Source organism: Hippopotamus amphibius, chromosome 2 (assembly GCF_030028045.1).
Source record: "Hippopotamus amphibius kiboko isolate mHipAmp2 chromosome 2, mHipAmp2.hap2, whole genome shotgun sequence".
NCBI classification, from domain to species: domain Eukaryota; kingdom Metazoa; phylum Chordata; class Mammalia; order Artiodactyla; family Hippopotamidae; genus Hippopotamus; species Hippopotamus amphibius.
The window spans coordinates 223,722,259-223,746,649 of NC_080187.1; the positions used below are offsets into that span (position 1 = coordinate 223,722,259).

The 24,391-nt window shown below is 36.9% G+C and overlaps 1 protein-coding gene across 4 annotated transcripts in view; it reads left to right on the forward strand.

Moving 5' to 3' along the window:
- The first annotated feature begins 212 nt into the window (after positions 1 to 212).
- Positions 213 to 24,391, forward strand: part of FANCM (FA complementation group M) — a 57,476-nt gene continuing 33,297 nt past the window's right edge. Inside the window, exons 1-10 of one of the 4 annotated variants that reach the window (XM_057725197.1) lie at positions 213 to 825; positions 1,410 to 1,582; positions 4,903 to 4,980; positions 7,774 to 7,932; positions 11,617 to 11,748; positions 13,435 to 13,567; positions 14,081 to 14,206; positions 14,724 to 14,810; positions 17,813 to 17,997; positions 23,574 to 23,780. In XM_057725197.1, the coding sequence (XP_057581180.1) occupies positions 306 to 825; positions 1,410 to 1,582; positions 4,903 to 4,980; positions 7,774 to 7,932; positions 11,617 to 11,748; positions 13,435 to 13,567; positions 14,081 to 14,206; positions 14,724 to 14,810; positions 17,813 to 17,997; positions 23,574 to 23,780 (1,800 nt within the window). In that variant the 5' untranslated portion in view covers positions 213 to 305. The remainder of the gene's footprint in view (positions 826 to 1,409; positions 1,583 to 4,902; positions 4,981 to 7,773; positions 7,933 to 11,616; positions 11,749 to 13,434; positions 13,568 to 14,080; positions 14,207 to 14,723; positions 14,811 to 17,812; positions 17,998 to 23,573; positions 23,781 to 24,391) is intronic. The other 3 variants (XM_057725199.1, XM_057725198.1, XM_057725200.1) reach the window with 3 other exon arrangements.

Below are 24,391 nucleotides of genomic sequence, written 5' to 3' on the forward strand. Positions count from 1 at the left end.
TTCGTCATTGGAAACGGAACCCAAATTTAGCGGCGATGAGAAATTGACCAGGGGACCAACTTTAGAGCGGCGCCCTAACCATGCGCATGCGTCTCCGGGAGGGCCGCGGGGTTTCCGGGAGGCCCGCCAATCATGTTCCCCACGCAGACTCAGTGGCGGCACTTTCAACTGGGTAAGCTGGCCCAGTCCCGCCTCCCGGCTCCACTGTTTCTTGCGCGAAGGTAACCGATGGGGGTTGGAACGGAGGCTGCGGACCTGCAGCGGCCGCTGGCGTCCGAGAGAAGCCCTCGGTGGTCGTCGGCCCAATGAGCGGACGGCAGAGAACGCTTTTTCAGACGTGGGGCTCCAAAGCCTCCCGATGCGCGGGGGCCCCCAGCTGCACCTCTGGAGGCGAGCGGCCTCAGAGCCCTGGCATCCCCGGGGCGCCTCTTCCTGCGGCGGCGGAGGCTCAGCCCGAGGCTCAGCCCGAGTCGGACGATGATGTGCTGCTGGTCGCTGTGTACGAAGCAGAGCGGCGGCTGAGTCTCGACAATGGCGGGTTCTGCACCTCCGCGGGCGCCCTGTGGATCTACCCCACGAACTGCCCGGTGCGCGACTACCAGCTGCACATCGCCAGGACCGCTCTCTTCTGCAACACGCTGGTGTGTCTGCCCACCGGGCTGGGAAAGACCTTTATTGCTGCCGTGGTCATGTACAATTTCTACCGCTGGTTCCCTTCCGGCAAGGTGGTCTTCATGGCCCCCACGAAACCTCTGGTGACACAGCAGATCGAGGCTTGCTACCGGGTGATGGGTATCCCGCAGTCCCACATGGCCGAAATGACAGGTATTTTAGAAACAGTGGGCTACTTTGAAATTAAGAGCTGGGCACCCAGGGGAGAGTACGGGTTCTGATGAAAATAGCGCTAAAGGCATTCCTGACCCGTGTGGAATAGCCCCCCAGATCACAGTGTGCTTACGTTACGTCTTCTCCCTTGAGGCATCACCTGCTTGTAGCAAGGCCAGCTCTAGTGAATAGGGTTGCTTTATTCAGCCTTCAGACAATTCCTGTAGCTTGTCAAGCATGTTGAAGTCGTTATGCGTGTATACCCCATCGGTAAATGAACGTGATGTTTCCTGACTTTCTTCCCCAGAAAGATTTCCCAGTTGAAGGATTGTCTTCTCCCCAGATATGATGCCATTTTGTAGGCATTCTCTAATGGCAGTCTAGTTGTGGTTTCCGGTAAAAGCCAGCATTGCCATTTGGACCACAACAAAGCTTTAAAATTGTTGCATTCCCATGATTTGTCCAGTTATCATCTTGGAAGCAGATTATCAAAGCAGGAATACATTCTGAAAATAGGCCAGGTTATTTATATTTTACAGATAACAGTTGGAGTTTAGAATGTACAGTGTCACTTTTATTTACAGGATCTACTCAAGCTTTCACCAGGAAGGAGATGTGGGGCAGTAAGAGAGTCCTTTTTCTTACACCTCAAGTCATGGTAAATGATCTTTCTAGAGGAGCTTGTCCCGCTGCTGAAATAAAGTGTCTAGTTATTGATGAAGCTCATAAAGCTCTTGGAAATTATGCTTATTGCCAGGTAATTTTGTTAAAAAGTATTTGATAGTGTAAATATATTGTTAAAGAGTATTTTGGGGAATAATTATTTAAGATGATGGAAGTTACTGATGGTATTATTATTATGAAAAGCCTTATATCTATTATCTCAACAGGTGGTGATAGGAAATACTTTTCTTCATCCATTCAAATCAGTGTCTCTGCTCTTTGTTTTTTTAAACTTTAACAAGACTGTTAGTGTCTGATGTAGATGATGAGAATCTCGTTGAGGCAGTGATCCAAAGTAGGGTATGGATGGAGGTTTGGGACTAAGATAATAGTCAAAAGATTGGTAGTGGATATGCAGTGTCATTCCTTGGCAGTTAGGTAATAATATGTAACTGTTAGTGTTGTTTTGAGAATTGCATGGCATATGTATGCAACACACCTAACACTGCCTTTTAAGTACTATAGGAATATAACGTACAAAGGTGAGGAGGTGGGATGTGGCTGGAGAGGTACTTAAGCGTCAGGCCATGAAGACATTTGTATTCTGTGGTTAGCAGTTTGAATGCCCTTTGTAGGGCATAGGGGATATAGGTGGAAATGTTTAGCTGGGGTGATACTTCAGATTTAAAAGAGATTAGAGGAGAGAAAGGTAAAGGCAGAGTGGACAATGAGGGACAGGAGGAATTTAGGATGGCTCCCAGGTTTCTGACTTGGGAGACTGTGAGGATGGTGTAGCTGTTAGTCAAGATGGAGAGTTCTGGAGGCAGAGGACACCTGGGGTGCTGTGGAAAGAGTGAGTGCAGTTTTAGATTGTTGAGTTTGAGGTGTCTATGAGGAACACAGCTGTAGATACTCAGCAGGCAGTGGGTGGCGGAGAAGTTTGGATCTCAGTGGAGAGTTCTGAGCTAGATACAGATTTGGAAATCATCAGCATATAGGTAGTAGATAGTTAAAACAATAATAGCTGGTGATGCTAGGGAGAGGTATAGAGTAAGACTAGAGGGAACGTTGATTTCATTTAGTGCAAAGAGATGAATTTCACTGGCAGTTTGTGATTTTGTAAAGCAGTTTCCTTGGGGACTTTTAAGTATTATTGTATTATATCTCTGTATTAATATTCTCGAGAATTGTCATCTTAGAGTTGATCTCAGCCAGGAAATGGATATATTTTTCCATTTATTCATATCTTTTCAAGGTAAACTAATACCCAGTGTGTTAAAGTTTCTGCTTGAGAGGAGCGTTTAAAAAATTTTATCCTAATTCTGTGGAATTCATTTTGTACATTTAGCTTATATGTAGCAACTTTTTTGGTTTTGTTTGGGGGGCTGTGCTGCACACCTTGCAGGATCTCAGTTCCCAGACTAGGGACTGAACCCGGACCATGGCCATGAAAGCCCGGGATCCTAACCACTAGGCAAACACAGAACTTCTTTTAGCAACTTTATTTTATTTTCAAAAAATTCCTAGGCATTAGGAGATTTTTTTTTTTCACTGCAAGGCTTATGCTTTTATTGAGTACAATGAGACATAACTGACTTCTTTAATATCCAAACAGCTCTGAGAGTTTATACTACACTGAATATTCCAGGTGTAGTTTCCAAAAGGCACACAGCTTGTTGAAGAATGTAGCTTCCTGGGTTACAAACACAACACCATGTCTACAGAATGCTTGAGAATCCCTCCTAGAAAAAAAGTAATGTATCAGGGACATTTTCTCTCATATCAGTTTTTAATTAGGGCAGTTGTTCTTAAGTCTCCATTAAGTATAATGTTCTTTTTTTTTTTGGGCTGCACCTCATGGCTTATGGTTTGTGAGATCTTAGTGCCCTGACCAGGGATCAAACCCAGGCCCTTGGCAGTGAAAGTGCAGAGTCCTAACCACTGGACTGCCAGAGAATTCCCTAAAATGTTCTATCTGTATATGTATTCTATATCATTTTTTAAAACACTCCATAAATAATATTTTTTGAATATTAATCAGTATTCAGTTTGAGTCTCATTGAATTCATCCTTGACATGGGTTGAAATTAGAGCAGTTTTAAGATAATCTGGTTTTAGCACTATTTACAATAGCAAGACATGAAAGCAACCCAAATGCGCATCAACAGATGACTGCGTTAAGATGTGGCACATGTATATCACACACACACCTACACACACTGGAATATCACTAGGCCATAAAAATGAGTGAAGTACTGTCATTTGCCACTCAGTGAAATAAGTCAGAGAAGGACAAATACTATATGATATCACTTATGTGTGGAATCTAAAAAGATAGTACAAATGAATGTATATGTGAAACAGAAACAGACTCACAGACATAGAAAACAAACTTGTAGTTACCAAAGGGGAGAGGTAAGGTGGGGAGGGACAAATTAGGGGTATGGGATTAACAGATACAAACTACTGTGTGTAAATAGATAAGCAACAAGGATACACTGTAGAGCACAGGGAAGTATGCCCATTATCTTGTAATAATCTATAATGTTATGTAATATGCAAAGATACTGAATCACTTTGCTATACACCTGAAACTAAGACAGTATTGTAAATCAGCTATACTTCGATTAAAAAAAATAATCTTTTAGTTTCCTACATCTAGTGTGGACTATGGGATACTAAGAGCTGTTCCTGCAACTCAGTTTACTGAGGGGTCCTTTTTCCTTGTATTGGGGCATATGGAAACTGGCAAATCATCCAGTATTAACTATACCAGAAGTGGGTATTGAATTCAAACTGCAAAGCCTAGAGTGATGCTTTGGTGCCATAGAGAAAATGTTTTAGGATTTAAAAGGGAATTTAGAATTTAAAAATTACCCCTAATTAGTCTTATTCTTTTGTGAATAAACTTAATTTAAAAATTGTGAGGCTTCCACATGAAATCTAACTTCTTTAAAATCTTTCCTAAAACAAAGCTTTTTTCATTTCAAATGTAATTTCATATTTTTATTTTTTTTCTGTTTTTATGTTATGATTTATCTTAAGTGTGCATATGGATATAGCTGTAAGGCTGGACTGTGGCCCAAGCAATGGAGAATAAACTTGATCTTTTTTCTGCCATTTGCTCTTGAATAAACCCTCTGAGTATTTTGATTTGCCTTAGTATAGGCCTTGATGTTGTAGCTTTACGTATAGAAGAAACCCTGAAGTGTTTTTGATCGGTATAGAGTATAAACCTACATCATTTGCTCTTCAGATAACATAACTAATGATAGTACCATCTGCTAGCCCATCAATACTCTAAATAAGGAACAATGATAATGGATCATATATAATAGCTTATTTAACTGAATCATTTTTATTTTTGTATCAGGCAGATGGAATTAAAGAATTGTTTTTTATTTTGTTTTTAAGGTTGTAAGAGAACTAGTCAAATACACAAATCACTTTAGAATCTTGGCTCTTAGTGCCACACCAGGTAGTGATATAAAGGTAAGTAAAATTTATTAACATTTAAGAAAATAAGAACTTTTGTATGCGACCAGATCAATTTTCCATTCTAGTCTTTGGTTTAACATCAGGAGTACAACATTTCGTATAAGATGCCTACCTTTTCTATGGTTGCAGGAGATTGTCTACATTAGTAGTTTTCAGACTTCAGTGTGCCAAAGAATCACCTGAAGCTGTTTGTTAAATTGTTACTGTTTTCATTTCTTTTTAAGTTTTATTTTGAAATGACTTTAGACTTCCAGAAAATTTGCAAAAATTAAGGTCTCTGTATATCCTTCACTCAGCTTCCCCTAATGTTAACATATTAGGTTACCGTAGTAAAATGATCAAAACCAGGAAATTAACATTGGTACAATACTAGTAACTGATTGCAGACCTTATATGAACATTGCGGGTTTTCCCACCAGTGTCCTTTTCTGCTCCAGGGTCCAGTCCATGATCCCGTGTTGCACTTAGTTGTCTTGTCTCCTCAGTATCTTCCAGTCTGTGACAGTTCCTCATTCTTTTATTGTCTTCAATTACCCTGATGCTTTTGAAGAGTATGTGCCAGTTATTTTGTAGAATGTTCCTCAGTTGGGGATTGTCTGTTGTTTTCTCATGATTGGAGTGAGGTTATGTATGTATTTGGGGCAAGAATTTCCCAGAAGTGATGCTATACCTTTCTCAGAGCATTGTATCAGAGAATACATGATGATTTGTCTTATTACTGGTTAATCTTGACTTGGTCAAGATGATGACCTTCTGTTTTCTCCATTGTAAAACTACTGTTTTTCCCTTTGTAATTAAGTCTGTTGTGGGGGAGATACTTTGAGACTATATAAATATTCTGTTCTAGCATCCAGTGATGATTCTTGGCAACAATTATTTCTGTGCTGTTTACCTAATTATTTCCTCTTTCCCTCGTTTCTTTTACATTTTAAAATTTGAATTCTTCTGTACTGGAGAGCTGCCTTCTCTCCTCATTTATTTTTGATTCAGTTCTTTACATCAGTGTGGACTAATGGATGTGTGTGTGTGTGTGTGTGTGTGTGTATTCTATGGGCTACAATCCAATACTATCGTAAATAATTTTATTGCTCAGATTGTTCTAGATTTGGCCATTGAGAGTGCCTTGAAGATGGCTTCTGTGTTTTTTAGAATGTACTTTTTTTTCTTTGTTTTGAACACTTCCTAACTTACTGGCATCACAAGATATTTTATGCTAATTTAGTATTTTTCCTATTCCCACTGTGGAATCAACCATTTGTCCAAGGAGCTCATGTTTCCTTTATTGGAGGATGGTAAAAATTTTGAGCCCTATCCCATGCAGATTTTTAGCCCTGTCTCATGACATTCTAATTTAGTAGCTCTGAATGGTCTTCTGTGTTGGGTTTTGAATAATTTCAAAGATAGCTTTCAATTCTGCCAAGCCATAAGACATTTCTCCTTCTGTCCATAGCCTTGATTATTTTTAGAAATTTCTATCCTGTCATTTCCCCTCAACCGTGTTTAAACATGCTTGATTGTTTTTAGTCATCTTTTAAGTCTCTGCTTAAATATCACTTCTTCAGAAAAATTCACTCTTAAGCTATCAAAAGTCAATTCTTTCTATCTTGTGATTTTATTCTTAATATCTATCACAGTTTGTCGTTCTTTTGCTTATTCATTTATATGTTGTCTTTTTGCTCCACTAAAATAGTAGCTACATGAATGTAGGGATTGTCTATCTTGGTTATACCTCTATAACCAATTCAATACCTGGCATGTGGAGATATTTGAGTGTTTGCCCTACTGTATTTTTTGTCTGAAACTAAGCCCATGAGGCTTTGCTAATTTTAAAAAAAAGAGTTCTTAATTTCTCAATACTTACAGGATTCTCTCTCCCTCCCTCCATCCATCCACGTCTCCCTTCCTTTCTTTTCATCACACTCAGTAGTACTGTGGTCTAATGGTACAGCAGTTGTTTATACCAACAGATTTTTTGGTTTTTTTCTTAAATTCCCTATTTTTACAATTAAGTTCCTTTATAAGCTTTGGGTGAATGAAATTTAGCTCCAGAAATATATTCACATCATATATGTATGATTTAAAAGGAAAATATTCCATTTATTTATTTATTTATTGGCCGCACCATGCAGCTTGTGGGATCTTAGTTCCCTGACCAAGGATCGAACCTGTGTCCTCAGCAATGAAAGTGTGGAGTCTTAACCACCAGTGGAATTCCCTCTACTCATTTATTAATTGATTTATTGTAGGATCTTTGCCCTCAGTTTCTTAACAAGTCAATTTGCAAAGTATTCCTAAGATAATTTATATCCTTTAATAGCAACAGGACTTCTCTGTTTTCCCCATAAAAAAATCAGTGGCGAAAAGTATTTGCTAGAGAATCAGGAAATCTGGGTTTTAGTTCTGACTCTAAAATTGACTGTTACATAATGTTTTGGGGATTTGGTTTGCTAATCTAAAACTTCTCTTTTGTCTCAGTCTTTATAAACATTGATGGGATATAACACTGCCATTGGAAAGCACAGAATACATTTGAGGAACTTGTTGGACATTTACTAATATTCTTATCTCTTGGACACTTGGCCTGAAGGGCTACATGCAAGAAAGATGTTTCAAAAGTTCTCCTATTGTGCCACTTCTGATGTGCTATAATTTATAATTTTTAAAAATATTTAATGATATAAATTCCTAATGCTTTTGTAAAAAACTTTTGCTATTTCATTTTTGTTAGTGACAAACTAAAAAATTTAACAAGTAATATAATACATAATCATACTTAATTTTCTGTAGGCTGTGCAACAGGTTATTACTAATCTACTAATTGGGCAGATAGAGCTCCGTTCTGAAGATTCTCCAGATATTTTGCCATACTCTCATGAAAGACGAGTTGAAAAGCTTGTTGTTCCCCTTGGTGAAGAACTTGCAGCTATCCAAAAGGCATACATACAGGTAAGCCATTTTTATCATAATTTAGAGGTTTAACAAATGAACTGATAATGGAATTATTTTAGTTAATAGAATCTGACTGTGAGAGTATATAGTTATAATCATTTTATATAATTAATATGGTGAAAAATTCTTTGAAATGAAAATTTTCTGTATGAGCACCATATTTTTTATATACTGGCAAACTATTATTTAAAGAGGAAATACAAAACAATGGACCATTTCTAAGGCCAATAATAGCCTTATATGGTTTTGTATTTTCCCAAATAACCTTTTTTTTAAGGACTTTTATTGAGATATAATTGACATACAACAAACTGCATATATTTAAAGTGTACAGTGTGATTTTTTTTCTTGTTAGTAATGTATATATGGCAATTCCAATCTCTCAATTCACCCCCCTACTTTCCCCCCCTTAGTGTCCATATGTTTGTTCTGTATATCGGTGTCTCTATTTTTGCCTTGCAAACCGGTTGATCTGTACCATTTTGCTAGATTCCACATATATACATTAATATATGATATTTGTTTTTCTCTTTCTGACTTACTTCACTCTGTATGACAGTCTCTAGGTCCATCCACGTCTCTACAAATGTCCCAATTTCGTTCCTTTTTATGGCTGAGTAACATTCCATTGTATATATGCACCACATCTTCTTTATCCATTCATCTGTTGATGGACATTTAGGTTGCTTCCATGCCAGGTAAACTTTTTAATTGCAGTATAACCCCTTCCCCCCCGCCCCCAACATATATGAGTGTGCAAAATGTAAGTGTGCAGCACAGTGAATTTTCACATAGAGCGCACACCCAGAACATGTATCCAGATTCAACCAGAAATTTCTTTGTAAGGAAATATATTTTCAATATATTCCTCCCTGATCCCTCGAACAGCAGTGTTTCTCAACTGAGAAGCTATCTTGCCCACTTGGTGGCATTTAGCAATGTCTCAACACGTTTTTGGTTGTTCTAACTGGAGGCGGTGGGGAGTGTACTTGCTACTGGCATCTGGTGTATAAAGGCCAGGAATGCTACTTAACATGCTGCAATGGACAGGAGCGGCCACCAACAACAAAGAATTATCTGGTCCAAATGTCAATCCTGTGGCTGTAAGAGAAGCGGCTTAGACAGTTATCACTTTCAATAGGAGAAATTTGGGGTAATAATTGGTTTTCTAAAGTTCATAATTATTGTCTTGCTAGAATACCTTGTTTTTATATCTTCATTGCTATGGATTAAAGATGGCTACAAATTCTTTGGTGGTCTTTCCACTGAGAGGCAGGATACATTTCCCCTTCCCTGGAATCTAGGCTTGCCTGTGCTGACTTTGACCAACAGAATGTGATGAACCCTAAGTTAGCCATGGTGAGCCTCAAGTTAACCGTGCTGAGGAGAAAGGAGGAGCCAGTAGATAGCTGGAATTGAGGGCGCAGGCGCATGGCCCCAGTTGGGCTATTTCAGCTAGCCCCAAGCTATCTGAAGCTCCAGACATCAGGAGCAGAGACAAGCTGTCACTGCAATGCCCAGACAGAATTCTTTTTTATTTTTAATATTTTGTTTTGCAATAATTTTAGACTTGTTACCATCATTTCTTTTATATTTGTTAATTTGAATTCTTCTAAAATGAAGAGCTGTTTCTTCTCCCCTATTTATTTTTTCAATTCTTTGAATTAATGTGGATAATTATTATATTAATGGATAATTACTTTTTCCTGTGGGTTAAGTTCTATACTGTCATTATTAATTTTGTTGCTCAGATTGCTCCAGCTTTGGCCATTAGGAGCTCCTTTAAGATGGCTCCTGTGTCCTTTAGACATGCACTTTTTTTGGGGGGGGGGGGGGGTTGGGGGAGGAGTAGTTCCTGACTTTCTGACATTGCAAGATCTTTTATGCTCATTTAGTAGTTGTCCTGTCCCAGCTGTGGAAGCAACCATTTCTCCAAGGAATCCTTGTTCCTTCTGTGGAAGAGTTGTATTTAGAAACCAGGAAGTGGGCACTAGACAGTTTCATTGTTACTGTGTTGCTGTCTGTTCTAGTCCCTCTCTGTGAGCTGCTTGAATTCTTCCCTGCAGAAAAAGAACCACAAGCAAATAAAATGGTGGTGGTTTTAACCTGTGATGTTTTCAAGTAGTTTGTTATTCAGGAATGAATAACCAAAACATTTATCTATCATTTAACCTTTAGTAAGTCTTTCTTAAAGAGAAGTTTTATAGAAATATGGTTTGTTTTTTGTTTTTAAATTATTTGTTACAAAATTCTAAGTATTAATAATTTAAGATACGGCAGTCTTTCTGGTAATCATCTCGTACATGCTAATACATTTGGTTATGATTAAACCCACTCCATTTATAAGAACATAAAAATTGTAGTTTGTATAAGTACATATAATAATTTAACTTTATTGATTTTTTTTAGAGTGCTTCTTTAGGCAGATGTGATCAGCAAAGCTGATCAGCAAAGCTGGAAGAGGAAAGACCGAAATGTACTAAAGTAGCTATATTTTAGGAAATAAAACTTAGGCAAACATTTGAACAGTTAATTACATACTGCTATGGTAGGTCTTCATCTGGAGGTCTGTTTTTACCTTCACTGTGGCATCAAGCTCAGGACCTTTTGTCTGCTGTTTCCTCTGCCTGGAATGCTCTGTCTTCAGAAATTCTCATGTTAGACAGTTAGACATACTTTATCATTCAGTTGTCAAGTATTACCTCTTAAAATAACCCATCTTTGGTGGCATGAGCATGTGGAGAGCTGTGGGAGCCTGGACCCCCAGTTCTTCCTCCAGAGCACTGCTGCTGTCATCGGTGCAGCAGCAGGCTCCGTCGCTTGCCCCGCCCAGGCCACCACGTCTCCTGTGGTCCATCTCCAGCCAGCGGCCTTACTGCGTAAACGGGCTGCCTGGAAGTGGAAGGGCACTGGCAAGGTCACCATCCAAGGACCCGCTCCTCTGCGTCCTGGGGCCGGATGGAGGGATGCTTCCCCCTACACCCCCCAAAGGAAGAAAGAAAGAAACCGTCTTTGTCCACCTTATATAATAGTGACCCCGTCCCCTCAAAGACTCTACAGCATTACTGTGTTTTAGGTTCTTAACTGCATTTATCATAATCGAAATTCTCTGCTTTCTTTGTTCCCTTCTTTATTCCTTTCTTCCCTCTATTGATGTAAACTTTATGAAAGCAGAAAATTCATTTGTCTTAGTCACAGTCTCCCCAGCATCAGGAACAATGCTTGATACATAGTATATGTTTAATGAATATTTTTGAAAGAATGAATCAGTGAATGAAATTAAATGTACTCAAGGCATTTTGATTTAGTCATCACTCTACAAATATTTACCTATGTGTCAGACACTGAAAATGCAACAGAGAAAAAAATCACGGCCCTCCTTTTGTTGTGCTTAAGTTGAGGGGAGGGGAGGAGAGTTGAGAAATAAACAACTAAACACATATGTTCTTAAATTATAATTGAATCTAGTAATTGGTTGTGCTGACTCTCATATCGATATTATCTGGAAAAAATATCAAGTACTTTAGAATTTTATCATCTCTTCTGTGTTTACTTAAAAATTCATTTTAAGACAAATTAATATATAATTTGATATATATATAAAACTATTATAGTATGTGAAGAAATGACTGTATTTGGAAAAGGATTTTTAAACAAACTAAATTTCTTTGAAATTTGCAGATTTTGGAAGCATTTGCTAGTTCTTTGATTCAGAGGAATGTTTTGATGAGAAAGGATATTCCCAATCTAACAAAATACCAGATAATTCTTGCAAGAGATCAATTTAGGAAAAACCCATCTCCAAGTGTTGCGGTAGGTATTTTAAAATAAATTTTGATGATAGAATAAGTATTTACTCAAAGCCAGGATGGAATGTAAATAATGATTGTTTTTTGGTATGTATTAGCTCATCAAGAATTCAGGTATGATTTATATAGTTTATAAAAGCATGAAAAAATCTATCAGGAATACAGTTTGATGATGTGAATTAAGATAAATTTATCTTATAACTTTTAATTAAGAATTGGTCTTTTAGTTCAATTCTGTTTTGCAAAGTCCAAGGATTGTAAGAGGTAGATTTTAACTAACTTTTAGACCCACAGCATTTAGTCTTAATTCTCCATACTGAGGTTGGAGTAAGCATCAAAGAAAGCTTCATATTTTTAATCTTCATAGAAAAGAAATAGGGGGATAGGGAACATATCCATTAAGTTAGATCCAAAGTCAAAAGAGATGCTCACAAGTCCAAAAAGTCATTCTTGGAACTGAGAGGAAATGCATGTGCGAAAGAACAGAGGCGATTGAATGAAGGTATGAAGTAGACAGTGAGGAAACCAAATTGACTGAGTAAAGGATTGAGGAAGTCAGGTATGGTAGTTAATCTAGGTTGTGACCACCTGGGACTAGCTTTAAATATTTTGCTAGAAATATGGACTTTATTCTATAGTATCTGGGGAACCACAAAGGGAGTTTTCTGTGAAATTGCAGTATATTATACTAAACTTTAATAAAATGTAGTTTCTGCTAGGAGTTGAAGGTTCGCTGAAATTTTAAATCATAAATCTAAACCTGTTGTATTTGATTTCTGTTGGGAGTTTATATTTTACAGACAGATTGTTTTACCCCTGTAGGTAATTAGGATGACATTTTAGGGCATTTATCACTATCCTGGAAACATTTAAAATGAGTGTAACTGATGTTAAATGCTACTGAAAATGTAAGGTGAGGAATTATAGTTTTCATCTCTAATAAAGGAAAATAATTAAAATATATTCTCAATGGTCATTTTTTAAAGCTATCTTATTGTATAGATATACCCACTGTATGCTCCCATAAAAGAAATGTGTATTTCACTTTTCCTTGAGAGTAATGGTTAAAAGCAAAAGGATACTAGGCCAGATTTCCTGGGTTCAAATACTGGCTCTACTACGTACTACCTGTATGAGCTTCCACATCTGTAGATTGGACGTAACAGTAGTACCTACCTCCTAGGTGTTAAGATGAAATAAGTTTGTATAAGTCGTGTGCTTATAACAGTGTCTGGTGCTCAGTGTCAGATGTTACTATGGCTCGTATACTTGGTGTTGAATGTTAGCATTAAACAGTTTGATTAAATATTTGTCCTGATCTCAGAAACATTTATGAGCATAGGCCCATATCTGTTTTACTTTCCCTTGTACCCCAAATGTTTAGCTCAGTGCTTGGCAAATAGTAGGTGCTTGTTAAATTGTTTTGAAAGACCAAATGAAGCTATACACTGCTAATAATTTACCTGTAAAGAAAAACAGCATATGATAAATATTCCCCCCTTCATTTATTCTCTTTAAAATATAAGTGTCCTGTTGAATTAAATGAAGGGGCAGATTTTATATGGAAAATACATTGACAGCTTTCCATAGCAACATCTTAGGGCATTCAGTAGAACCAGTAAATTTTGCTTGGAACATGTATCTTCATTTCTTCCTCTGGGTAAATTTGATACATGCTTGTTTTTTCTAGGGAATGCAACAAGGCATAATCGAGGGAGAGTTTGCTATTTGTATTAGTTTATATCATGGTTATGAATTACTGCAGCAAATGGGAATGAGATCATTATATTTCTTCCTTTGTGGAATCATGGATGGAACTAAAGGTAAATTATATAAAATTATTTAAAGAAGTGATGACGTATTATTTTGCTTAATGATATATATATATATTGAACATTTGGATTACTTAAGGTGCTTTATTTTAAAAAGCAGTGAAATAGTTATGTAACAGATTCCTTCCTTCCTTCCTTCCTTCCTTCCTTCCTTCCTTCCTTCCTTCCTTTTTCTTTCTTCTTCTTCTTCTTGTCTCTCTCTCTTTTTTTTTTTTGTTTTTTTGCTTAACCAATAGACATATATTTCTCACAGTTCTGGAGGCTGGGAAGTCCAAGATCAAGGTGCCAGCCCATGTTTCTTTGTTTTTGGATAAATTGCTGGGAAAAAGGAAGTCATTCATTAATACATATGTGAATGTGAAACTGGAAAAAGTTGCTGGTTTTCATTTTTAAATTTGAAAAACTTGCATTCATTGCTAAAGTTTAATTTCTTGTAAATAAGTAATACATTTAATTAGCTTTGCTATTAAATTTATTGGGAAAATATTTTCTTAATTTCTCAAGGAATGACTCGGGCAAAAAGTGAACTTAACCGAAACCAGGACTTCATGAAACTCTATAATCATCTAGAGTGCATGTTTGCACATACACGTAGTACTTCAGCAAGTGACATTTCTGCTATCCAAAAAGGTCTGGGTTTTCTTTTAAACTTTTATATTGTTTCTTCTATATCAAGGTTAATTTTAAAATTATGCTCCATTGGTACACGTGTTTATTTATACCTACTTATATTTCTGTAGCAATAGACCTTTTAGATGCAAAAGATTTTATTCTTCAACTTAGGATAAATATATATTCAAGCAGTTCATGAACTTTAAATATATAATAGAAGTTAGTAGTAGTTGTTACTGCTGGTGAAAATTCTCAGAACTACCAAATACTGATTCATAGCTTAACTAAGTGTGACTTTTTCCCTTCTGCTTTGCTGCTGATTCCCATTTGGATTCTTTCTCAGAATACAATTTTCATAAAAATTCAAAGTTTATTTTACAGTAAGGTTTGTGTGCTACCCAGGTGCTACTTACTGTTTAAATAAAAAATAAGTTTTAGCAAATCCATTTTGAAAAGGGTAATTAAAATATATTAATGTAGTTGAATATGGAAAAATACAGAAAAATTTTTTGTGTTTTGTTTCGTTTTTTTCCAGGAGATAAAGATAGAAAGTTCTACTATAGTCATCCAAAATTAAAGAAATTGGAAGAAGTTGTAGTTAAACACTTCCAGTCATGGAATGGTAGGTCATATTTAATAGCCTCAAGGCAAGGCAAAGTTATTGAAAAGCTAGAACTCTGACTCATTAGTTTGTGCTAACATTTCTTATGGAGAAGATGAGCTTTTAATTATTCAGGGTAATGAATATTAAAAAAGCTCTGAGAAATTTTGGGAGCATAGGGGCCACGGGAATGGTGGAAATGTTAAGAATAGGGTATTATGTGAAAAAGAAGCGTCTCCCTGGGGCAACATAAGGGAAGCAGATAGTAAACCAGTATATAATATAATGGTAGGGAAAAGTAAACTAGGTGAGGAACTAGAGAGTCTTAAAGGAGGCTGTTTTATATAGGGTTTTAGAGCAAACCTCTCTGTAGGGTGATGTTTGAGTTGTGACCTGATGGAAGTAAGGGAGCAAGCCTTGTGATTTCTATAGGAGCTTCATACCTGGCAGAGAGAATAGCAGATTCAGAGGCCCTGAGGCAGTAGGGTGGTTGGTGAGATTAAGGATCAGTACATAAACCAACCTGGCTCGAGTGGTATAATGAGGATGAGTGGTGTAGGCAGAGGTTGGAGAGGCAGCCAGGGGCCATGTCATGTAGAGTTTGTGGGCCGTGTCAGGTCTTTGGATTTTATTCTGTGAATGCTGGTGCTTTGTGAAAATATTACAGAGGCATTTGGAGCAGCAGAGTGATGTGATCTGACTTATATTTTAAAAAAGATCACTCTGGTAGACTTTGGCCAAGACAGTAATACCAAGCAGCAAGGTGGTTATAGATTCTAGATGTATTTTGAGGTTGGAACCGACAGTATTTATTGATGGATTGAACATAGGGTATAAGAAAAAAAAAGAAATCGTGTGGGTAGTAGGGGTGTGTGTTTGTATGAATATGTGTGTGTTTGCAGATGATTATATGAACAAAGAGAAAATTAACAACATAGAGAAGAAAGAACAAACATGTTAGGATGCTTTTGAGATACCTAAGTTGAGATTTGTAGGCATTGGATAAGTGAATCTGGGTCTCAGAAGAATGGTCTGGGATATTTTTATGTATTTACATATATAGAGAGAAATTTTGGAGTTATCAGCATAAAGGTAATATTTAAAGTTTTGAGAATGGATGTAATCATATCACCAGGAATACAGTTTAGGGACAAGAGAGGGCCCGGAATTAGTCCTGCAGAATACCAACATTTCGAGTTCAGAGGGGAAAATGCCACAAAAGATATTAAGAAAGAAACCACACAAGTGAAGTATTAGAGATGATAAGCGAAGAGACTATTTCAGTAGGAAGGAGTGGATTGTGTTAAATACTGCTGAGAGGTGATCAGATGAATTAAAAAGAATCCATTGAGTTTGTCAATATAGAGTTATTGATGACTTTGGTAGAGGAGCTTTAGTGAAATAACGTTAGAAAGGCAGGCTGCAGCCCACGGAAGGAGACAGGCTTTGCACTAAACATAGCTGTTGATCTGGAGTTGGTCAGATGTAGAGGCTTGATGCTATGCTGATTCACAGGAGGTTTATTGGGAATAATTTTCCTTTCAACAGTGGGTGCTTCTTTTTCCTTATGTATTATACATTATGTGTATTGTCATTTAATTCCTAGGGTTGTTATGAAGACTAAATGAGTTAATGTATAAAATGCTTAGTGTAGTCCCTGGCACACACATGATGATTAACATCATATGAATCATGGCTTTTTAAAAAAATTCATTATTTATTTGTTTATTTTTAATTTATTTTGGGGAGGGCTGCTTTGGGTCTTTGTTGATGTGCATGGTGAGTGGGGCTACTCTTCATTGCTGTGTGGTGGCTTCTCTTGTTGTGGAGCACAAGTTCTAGGCCTATGGGCTTCAGTAGTTGTGGCAGGCAGGCCCTAGAGTGTGCAGGCTTCAGTAGTTGTGGCTTGTGGGCTCAGAAGTTGTGGCACGCGAGCTGTAGGGCACACGGGCTTCAGTAGTTGTAGCACGTGGGTTCAGTAATTGTGGCTCGCAGGCTCTAGAGCACAGGCTCAGTAGCTGTGCACAGGCTTAGTTGCTCCGCAGCATGTGGGATCTTCCCGGACCAGGGATCAAACCTGTGTCCCCTGCATTGGCAGGCGGATTCTTAACCACTGCGCCACCAGGGAAGTCCCTGAATCATATTTAAGAAAGAAGGATTGTCAAAGTCCCATGCAAGGTTAAAAAGCAAAAGAAAACAACAAAAAAACCCCACACAACTTGCAATTATTAACCAATTGCTATACGCAAGTCTACATACTTTATATTTACTATTTCACTTAATCATCACCCCAATCCATTTTAGATATTAAGAAACTAAAGCTTGAAGAGATTAAATGACTACCATGGTCACACATTGCCCAGAGACTAAGTGGTCCAGCCTTAAAATGATGTTCTTACCTGCTGTATAGCACAGAGAACTCCACTTCGCTGTACAGTAGAAACTAACACAACATTGTAAAACAACTATACCCCCCAAAAAAATTGAATTAAAAAAAATCATGTTCTTATTTATGCATTCTACTCCTCCCAAGCACAGAGACATTGGGAGCAGCTTTGTGATTGAGTGTAGGGTATATTCTGCAGTTTCTTTGGAGAATTTGAAAGTATCAGTAATTCAGGGACAGAATACCATGGCCCGGGTTAAGACAGTGCCTTTAGTGAGCAGAAAGGAAAGGGAAGATTTACAAAATCCGTGGGAACTCTGCCGTCTTGTGCTTCTGATTTAGAAGGTAAAGGGGAATAATAGGCATCATGCATGAATTGAAGGACTGGCCAAAAGGTAATTTTTATTTGGTTTGTTTAGGTTTTTATTTTATGACAGCCAGTGAGAGATAAGGAGCCGGGTTTATTCAGATTACTAGAAAAGGTAGGAGGAAAACCAGCAAAGGTTTAAGATGCCTTAAATTATTGTTTTGAAAGAATTGTCACTCACTAGTATATAGTCTCAGGTTTGTCTTTTGAATTAGTTCTTATCTAAATGCTTCTTTAAAAGTTGTAATTAAAGTATTCTTTGTTACATAGCTCAAAAGACGTCTGACAAGAAATGCGATGAGACCAGAGTGATGATCTTCTCTTCATTTCGAGATAGTGTTCAAGAAATTGCAGAAATGCTTTTACAGCATCAGCCAGTTATTAGAGTAATGACTTTTGTTGGCCATGCCTCAGGGAAAAGCATGAAAGGTTTTACCCAGAAGGAGCAACTGGAGGTAATTATTTTTGGAGATGATCAATATAAAAATAAAATTGATTAGCTTTGCACTTATGAGTTTTTGTTTTAAATCAGTACTCAGTTGGCTACATCTTAAAGATAATTTTATAGTAAATACATAAATTAAACTAGGCATATTTGGAAAGATCAAAAAAAAGTGTTTTTTGTGATTTTGAGACTTTTTTTAAAGAGTATAATCGTTAAGCAGAAAGGTTCTGGAATCATACTATGTAGGTTGGAATCCTGGCTCTTCCACTTATAAGTTTCTTTACTTCCTGTGCCTCAGTTTTCCTTTTCTGTAAACATATTCCATAGAGCTATTGTAAGCATTACATGAAATTGTACTGTAGAGCTTTCAATAAATGTTTCCTATTTACCTTGTCACTTTAGTTATTTATTCCAAACAAATAATAAGCTTATCACTTTTTTCTGTTATCTAAAAATCTTAACTTAAAAATATGATCAGAGGAAACTATGGTGGTGTTTAAGGTAGCTTTATGCTCTGAATATTGTTCATGAATTTTCTGAGTGCTATGATATGTTTTTTGGGAAATTTTAGACTGTTGATTTTTATAAACTGTATACAGGTTTTCGCAGATTAGCTATAGGTCTATACTTGAGTAGTCTCTGACAATTAGGTATGTCCTTAATGTCGAATTCATTTTGAAAGATCCTTTCTTGATTCTGAAACATTAATAGATGAGGACTCCTGTTACTTAAATACTTCTTATACCCGTCCCCACTGTACTCAAAAGAGTCTGTTTAAGCAAACTGGATCTGGTAGAGAGAGTCTAGGAGGTTCTCCTGAGTCTGAATGTGACACTTTTCCCTATCTCAAGTCTAATAGGTACTCTGAAGGGTTCAGACATCTACTGGGTGATTACTACTAATGTTAACATTTATATATGGATGAAAAACGAGGTGAATTTCTACCTGAGAGGTCAAGCATTTTGAAATACCCATAGTCCCCAACCTGGTCTCTGAGCAATTTCATTATTACCCAGAGTCATTTCCTGAGTTTGTCAGGTACCATAAGAAACCTTGTAGATTTTATTGACTTTGTCTTTTACTCACTTTTATCAATAACATTTTTATGTAGGCCAGGGTAACAACCCTTTTTGTTATTCCTATACGTCATTGCTTTCATAACATCAGTTTTATTCTGAAATAAGCTTTCAAGCAAATAGTTGTAGTTGAATTATTCATTTATCTAGAAACAAGGGAAGAAGTCACAGAGGAAGTGGGGGGCTGGATTCTTTAGGACCTTATAGGTCACTTCCATTTTCATGACTTTGGCTTTTAGTCTGAGTAAGATGAGCAGAAGCCCTTGGAGAATTTGGAGCAGAGGAGGGTGGTGGCCTGACTGATATTTTAAAAGAATCACACTGGCTGCTGTCTTAAGAGTAAACTATAGGGACTAAGGGTGAAAGTAGGAAGATCAGTTGGGAGATTTATCACAATAATTCAAGCTAAAGATGATGGTGGCTTGGACTAGGGTGGTAGCAGGGAAGGTTGTGAGAAAAGACTGGATTCTGGATATATTTTGAAAGTCAAGTTTACAGTACTTATTGACGAATTAGAGTGGGATGTGAGATAAAGGAGTATGAAGAGAGACTGTAAGGTTTTTGGCCTGAGCAACTGAAAAGAGTGGTTTTTAACTAAGATGGATAAGACTGCAGGAATAGCAAGTTTTGTAGAGAATATTAGTTTGGTTTTGGACAAATTAACTTTGCCATGCCTATGAGATTAGTGGTTTTCAAACTTTCAAAACTGATGGAGGACCAGTTCATTTCTGTTCAATACATCACAGACAGATACCTTCGAACATTACAATAAAAAAGAATTACTAGAAAAGTAAAATTAATGAAAAACAAAGTTCATGTCTAAATTTTTTTTTTATTATTACAGTCAGCAGATGTGGAATAACTCTGTCAAGTTTCTAAACCCTTACTCTTAATTTTTGTAGTCTTGTCAGCCGGTTATAAACAGTTTGTGAACCAGTAATAAATACTTCATGGACTGCTCTTTGAGTAACACTGTTTTAAACATCAAGTAGAGATGTTAAATAAACAATTGAATATATGTCTTGACTTCATTGGTTCATGGAAATATGTATTTGGGAATCATCATCATATAGATGAAACTGGATGAAATAACCAAGTAATGGAGTGAAGATAGAGAAGATGTCCAAAGACTGAGTCCTGGGTAATCAGAACAAGTGGCTAGTGAAATAGGAGAAAGACCAGGAGAGTGTGGTATCTTGGGGCCAAATGAGGAGGAAGAGGTGATTAAATGTATAAATGCTCCTGGTAGATCATATAAGATGATAACTGGGAATGGACTATTGGAATAAGAGAGAAGGCAAATGACCTTGAAAAGAGCATTTTCAGTGGAATGATGGGCCAAGCCACCATTGAGAAGAGCTGGAGATAACAAGTATACAAGTCTTTCAAGGATTATTACTATAAAGAAGAACAGAGATGGAAGTAGTTTTTTGTTTGTTTTATGTTGAGATATATAATAGTATGCTGGTATGCTGATAGAATGACCAGCTGAGAAAGAAAAATTGATGATAGAACAGAGAGAAGAGTATTGCTGGAATGATCTTTGAGTAGATAAGGGAAAAGAATGGGAAACTTTGGGGATTGACCTTAGTTAAGAACAGGGATAGCTTGTCCAAAACCATAGGAGGGGAAGGTAAACTATACAGGCACAGGTGGAGATGGGTAGGTAAATGTGGCAGTGATACCTTGTGGAAGGTTTTTTTGATTCCTCAGTTTTTGTCATGTCACCAACTGAGAGTGAGGGTGGGGAGGAAATGTGAGAATTTTGATGAGAGAGGAGGGAGGAGGAAGCAGTTATCCAGGAGAATGTGGAGAGTGAAAGGATTAAAGTAATATAATATGATGTTCAGATAGCACTAAGGGCTCACTCAAGGTGAGATATTATGAGTTTAAAGTGTAACCAGTCAGCATGGTTGGTGTTTTCCTTCAGCCACATTCAACTCCGTAAATATAGGCTCAGACTAGGTGGAAAGTGGGATATAATCAGTGTTGCAGTTTAGTCAGGAATATGGAGGAGAGGGAAGCAAGGGAGTGGGTTATAAACTAGAGTGTAGTGTAAACAGCAAAAAAATGCTGGGATTTGTAGATTATAAATCCTGGTGGAAGTTACTTAATCATTTACTCCTTTCTTTGATTAATTAAACAACTTCTGGTTCATATTTATTGTTCAAACTCCAGGGAAATTAATATCAATCCTAGGCAAATAAATAACAATTTCGTTTATGCCTGCTACTAAAAAGGAAGTTCTTTGACATCCTTTGTTAATCTACTAATTATTTATATTAAAGAATTAATTTTTTTTACAACTATAGCTCTGTGGGCTATTTATTTATTGATTGATCTAGGCAACAACAAGGACATCTGATTTATTAAGTTACATACAGAAAATATTAGGTCAGTCTTTCCTTGGCTTAATGTCATTACAGATTCCAAAGGGAAATGAATTATTCTTAACTTTTAATCGTGACCACTGGTTCTCCCTGTACTCTGAGTTTTTCCATCTTGAAGGAAAACTCTTTGACTAGTATTACTGGAAAGGTTTACAAGAGGATTTAACACGATGAACTTATATTTATTATTGTACTTTTAAGGTGATTGTTTTAAACCGTAGAACTATCTTAAGGATTAAGATAATAGGTTTAAATGCTGATGATTATTATTATAGAATAGTAGAATGTTTGAGCTTGAAAGGACTTTGTGGTCTTTGGTCATAGGTCCATAGCTATTTCTGTACTTTGATAGAGTTCATATTTCCTTTTTGTGTTCCCCGAATATGTTCTCCTGAAATTCACTTTTTATATATGAGGTCTGATAACTATCCTTCATACTAACCATGTTGTTCAGGCATTCTTATATTTTAATAGGCATTTATAAAGGTATTAGTCAAAAGCATGACTGATTTCTCTGGAATACCATCATTTAATTTTTGTTTCTATTCTCTATCTATCTATTGACCATGATCTTATTTAATGACCACCACTACTACTATTCTACCATCCATAAACCTGCAGCATTGATGTGTGTGTGTGTGCGCGCGCGTATGAAGAAACTGAGGCTCAGAGCAGTTGAGAACTAAGTTTATAAGGCTTAAGGAAACTTCAGAATGTTTGTTGACTTTTTCATTAACTCATTGTCACGCTAATGTAGTTTCATTAACTTTATCGGAGAGAAATCCTCGTGAAGGGGAGAAAAAATAATTTTTCCTCTACCCTTCCGAGTTCTTAACTGAGACCTCTGTAATAAAAGACAGATTAACAAGAGAAAAACAAACAGAAGCTTATTAACATGTATACCTCATGTATGCATAGGAGTTACTGAGGGAAAAATGAGTAACTCCTTGAAATGGCTTATAATTCAGATTTACATATCTTATGGGGAAAGAGGAGAGGCCTGCGCAGGGGAGAGTAAATGATTTTTAGGGAAGATGAATGGGGCCTTAAAAGAAAAGATGGGAGGTATGATAGCTTGTGATAAAGTTTGTCTGGATGCGGTGTGGACTTTCAGTCTCTTAAGTTAATTTTCCCTGGTTGATGAAACTCCTGGGGAAGGGGTTTATGACAGTCGAGTTCCTTCTGGAGGATCTGCTTCTAGACAGATAAAGGAAGTTCAGAGAAAGCCTCTCCCTGCATTTGCTGTTTTTGAGTGCCTGTAGCTCAAAACAATCAATATACCAAAGCAGCATAGGTTGGGGCAGCATGTTCTAAACTCCTACAGTCATATTTTGGGGTGGTATATTCTGCTACCCTTCAGTGGAATGAAGTATAAAAGGTAAAATATGAATTCTGTTTTTTTAATTAAAAATTTTCTATTGAAGTATAGTTGATTTATACTGTTGTGTTAATTACTGCTGTACAGCAAGGTGATTCTGTTATACGTATATATGCATTTTTTAATATTCTTTTGCATTATGGTTTATCATAGGATATTTAATATAGTTCTCTGTTCTATACAGTAGGACCTTGCTGTTTATCCATTCTATATATAAATGCTTGCATTTGCTAACCCCAGCCTCCCACACAATCCCTTCCCCAACCTCCTCCCCCTTGGCAGCCCCAAGTCTGTTCTCTATGTCTGTGATTCTGTTTCTATTTAAAATATAAATTCTGGAAGTAATAAAACATGCTTACTTTAGCAATAGTTTAATTATTAAGCTTACTATTATTGTTAAATTGACTAACAATAAATTTAGGTCTAGGATATGATAAATAGCAGTAATTGCTCTGGACTAAAAATATTATCTGTGGTTTCTCATTCATGTGTAAATTGTTAGCCAATTTTGGAATCTTTTGGAATCTTAACTATTATTAAAGCAAAGGAATTGGGACTGCCCTTTGCATTTTACCACAGTGTCTTTAGGCTGATATTACCTTTTTGCCACTTCTTTTCCTATTTGATAGTATTTTGGGTGCTGATTTTTAATCTGATTACAGGGGCAAATTAGAAAAGTATACTTTGATCTACAATTTTCTTATACTTACATCTAGTTATTTTTAAATCATTTTAATTTTAGGTGGTGAAACAATTTCGTACTGGTGGTTATAATACATTGGTTTCTACTTGTGTTGGTGAAGAAGGTTTGGATATAGGAGAAGTTGATCTTATAATATGTTTTGACGCCCAGAAGAGCCCAATTCGTCTTGTGCAGCGAATGGGTAGAACTGGCCGCAAGCGTCAAGGCAGGATTGTTGTTGTCCTTGCCGAAGGACGAGAAGAACGTGTAAGTAGATGTGTGGAAAAGTAATTTGACAATTGAAATTTGAGGATCAGAGCCTAAAGACAGGTATCAGCCTTTTAACATTCAAAGTCTAAACAATCTGTAGGTAATTGTGATTGATTTTTGTTTTCTTTTGCATTAGTTTCTGCCTGTTCTTTTCCTGTAATTGGGAGAATTTTTTTTTTTTTGTGGCACACGGGCTTAGTTGCTCCGCGGCATGTGGGATCTTCCTGGAGCTGGGATCGAACCCGTGACCTCTGCATTGGCAGGCGGATTCTTAACCACTGCGCCACCTAGGAAGCCCGGGGAGAATTTTTGACTGAATTCAGTTTTAATATAATTTTTATCCATATAAAGAAACACATTTTTGTACTTCAGTATTAATTTAGAGATACTTAGATACAAAAATCAATACATATTACTTTGTCTTACTATTTCTCTGTGTTTCTAAGACCTGCTTTTTGTGTTTGGTTGTCTTTTGTTTTTTAACGACAGTGAAATGAGAATGGTTTTTACATTTTAAAGAGTTTCCTAAATCAGTCAACCTACCAACTAACCAACCAACCAACAGACAGACAAGAATATGCACCAGGGATAATGTGTAGCCTGCAAAG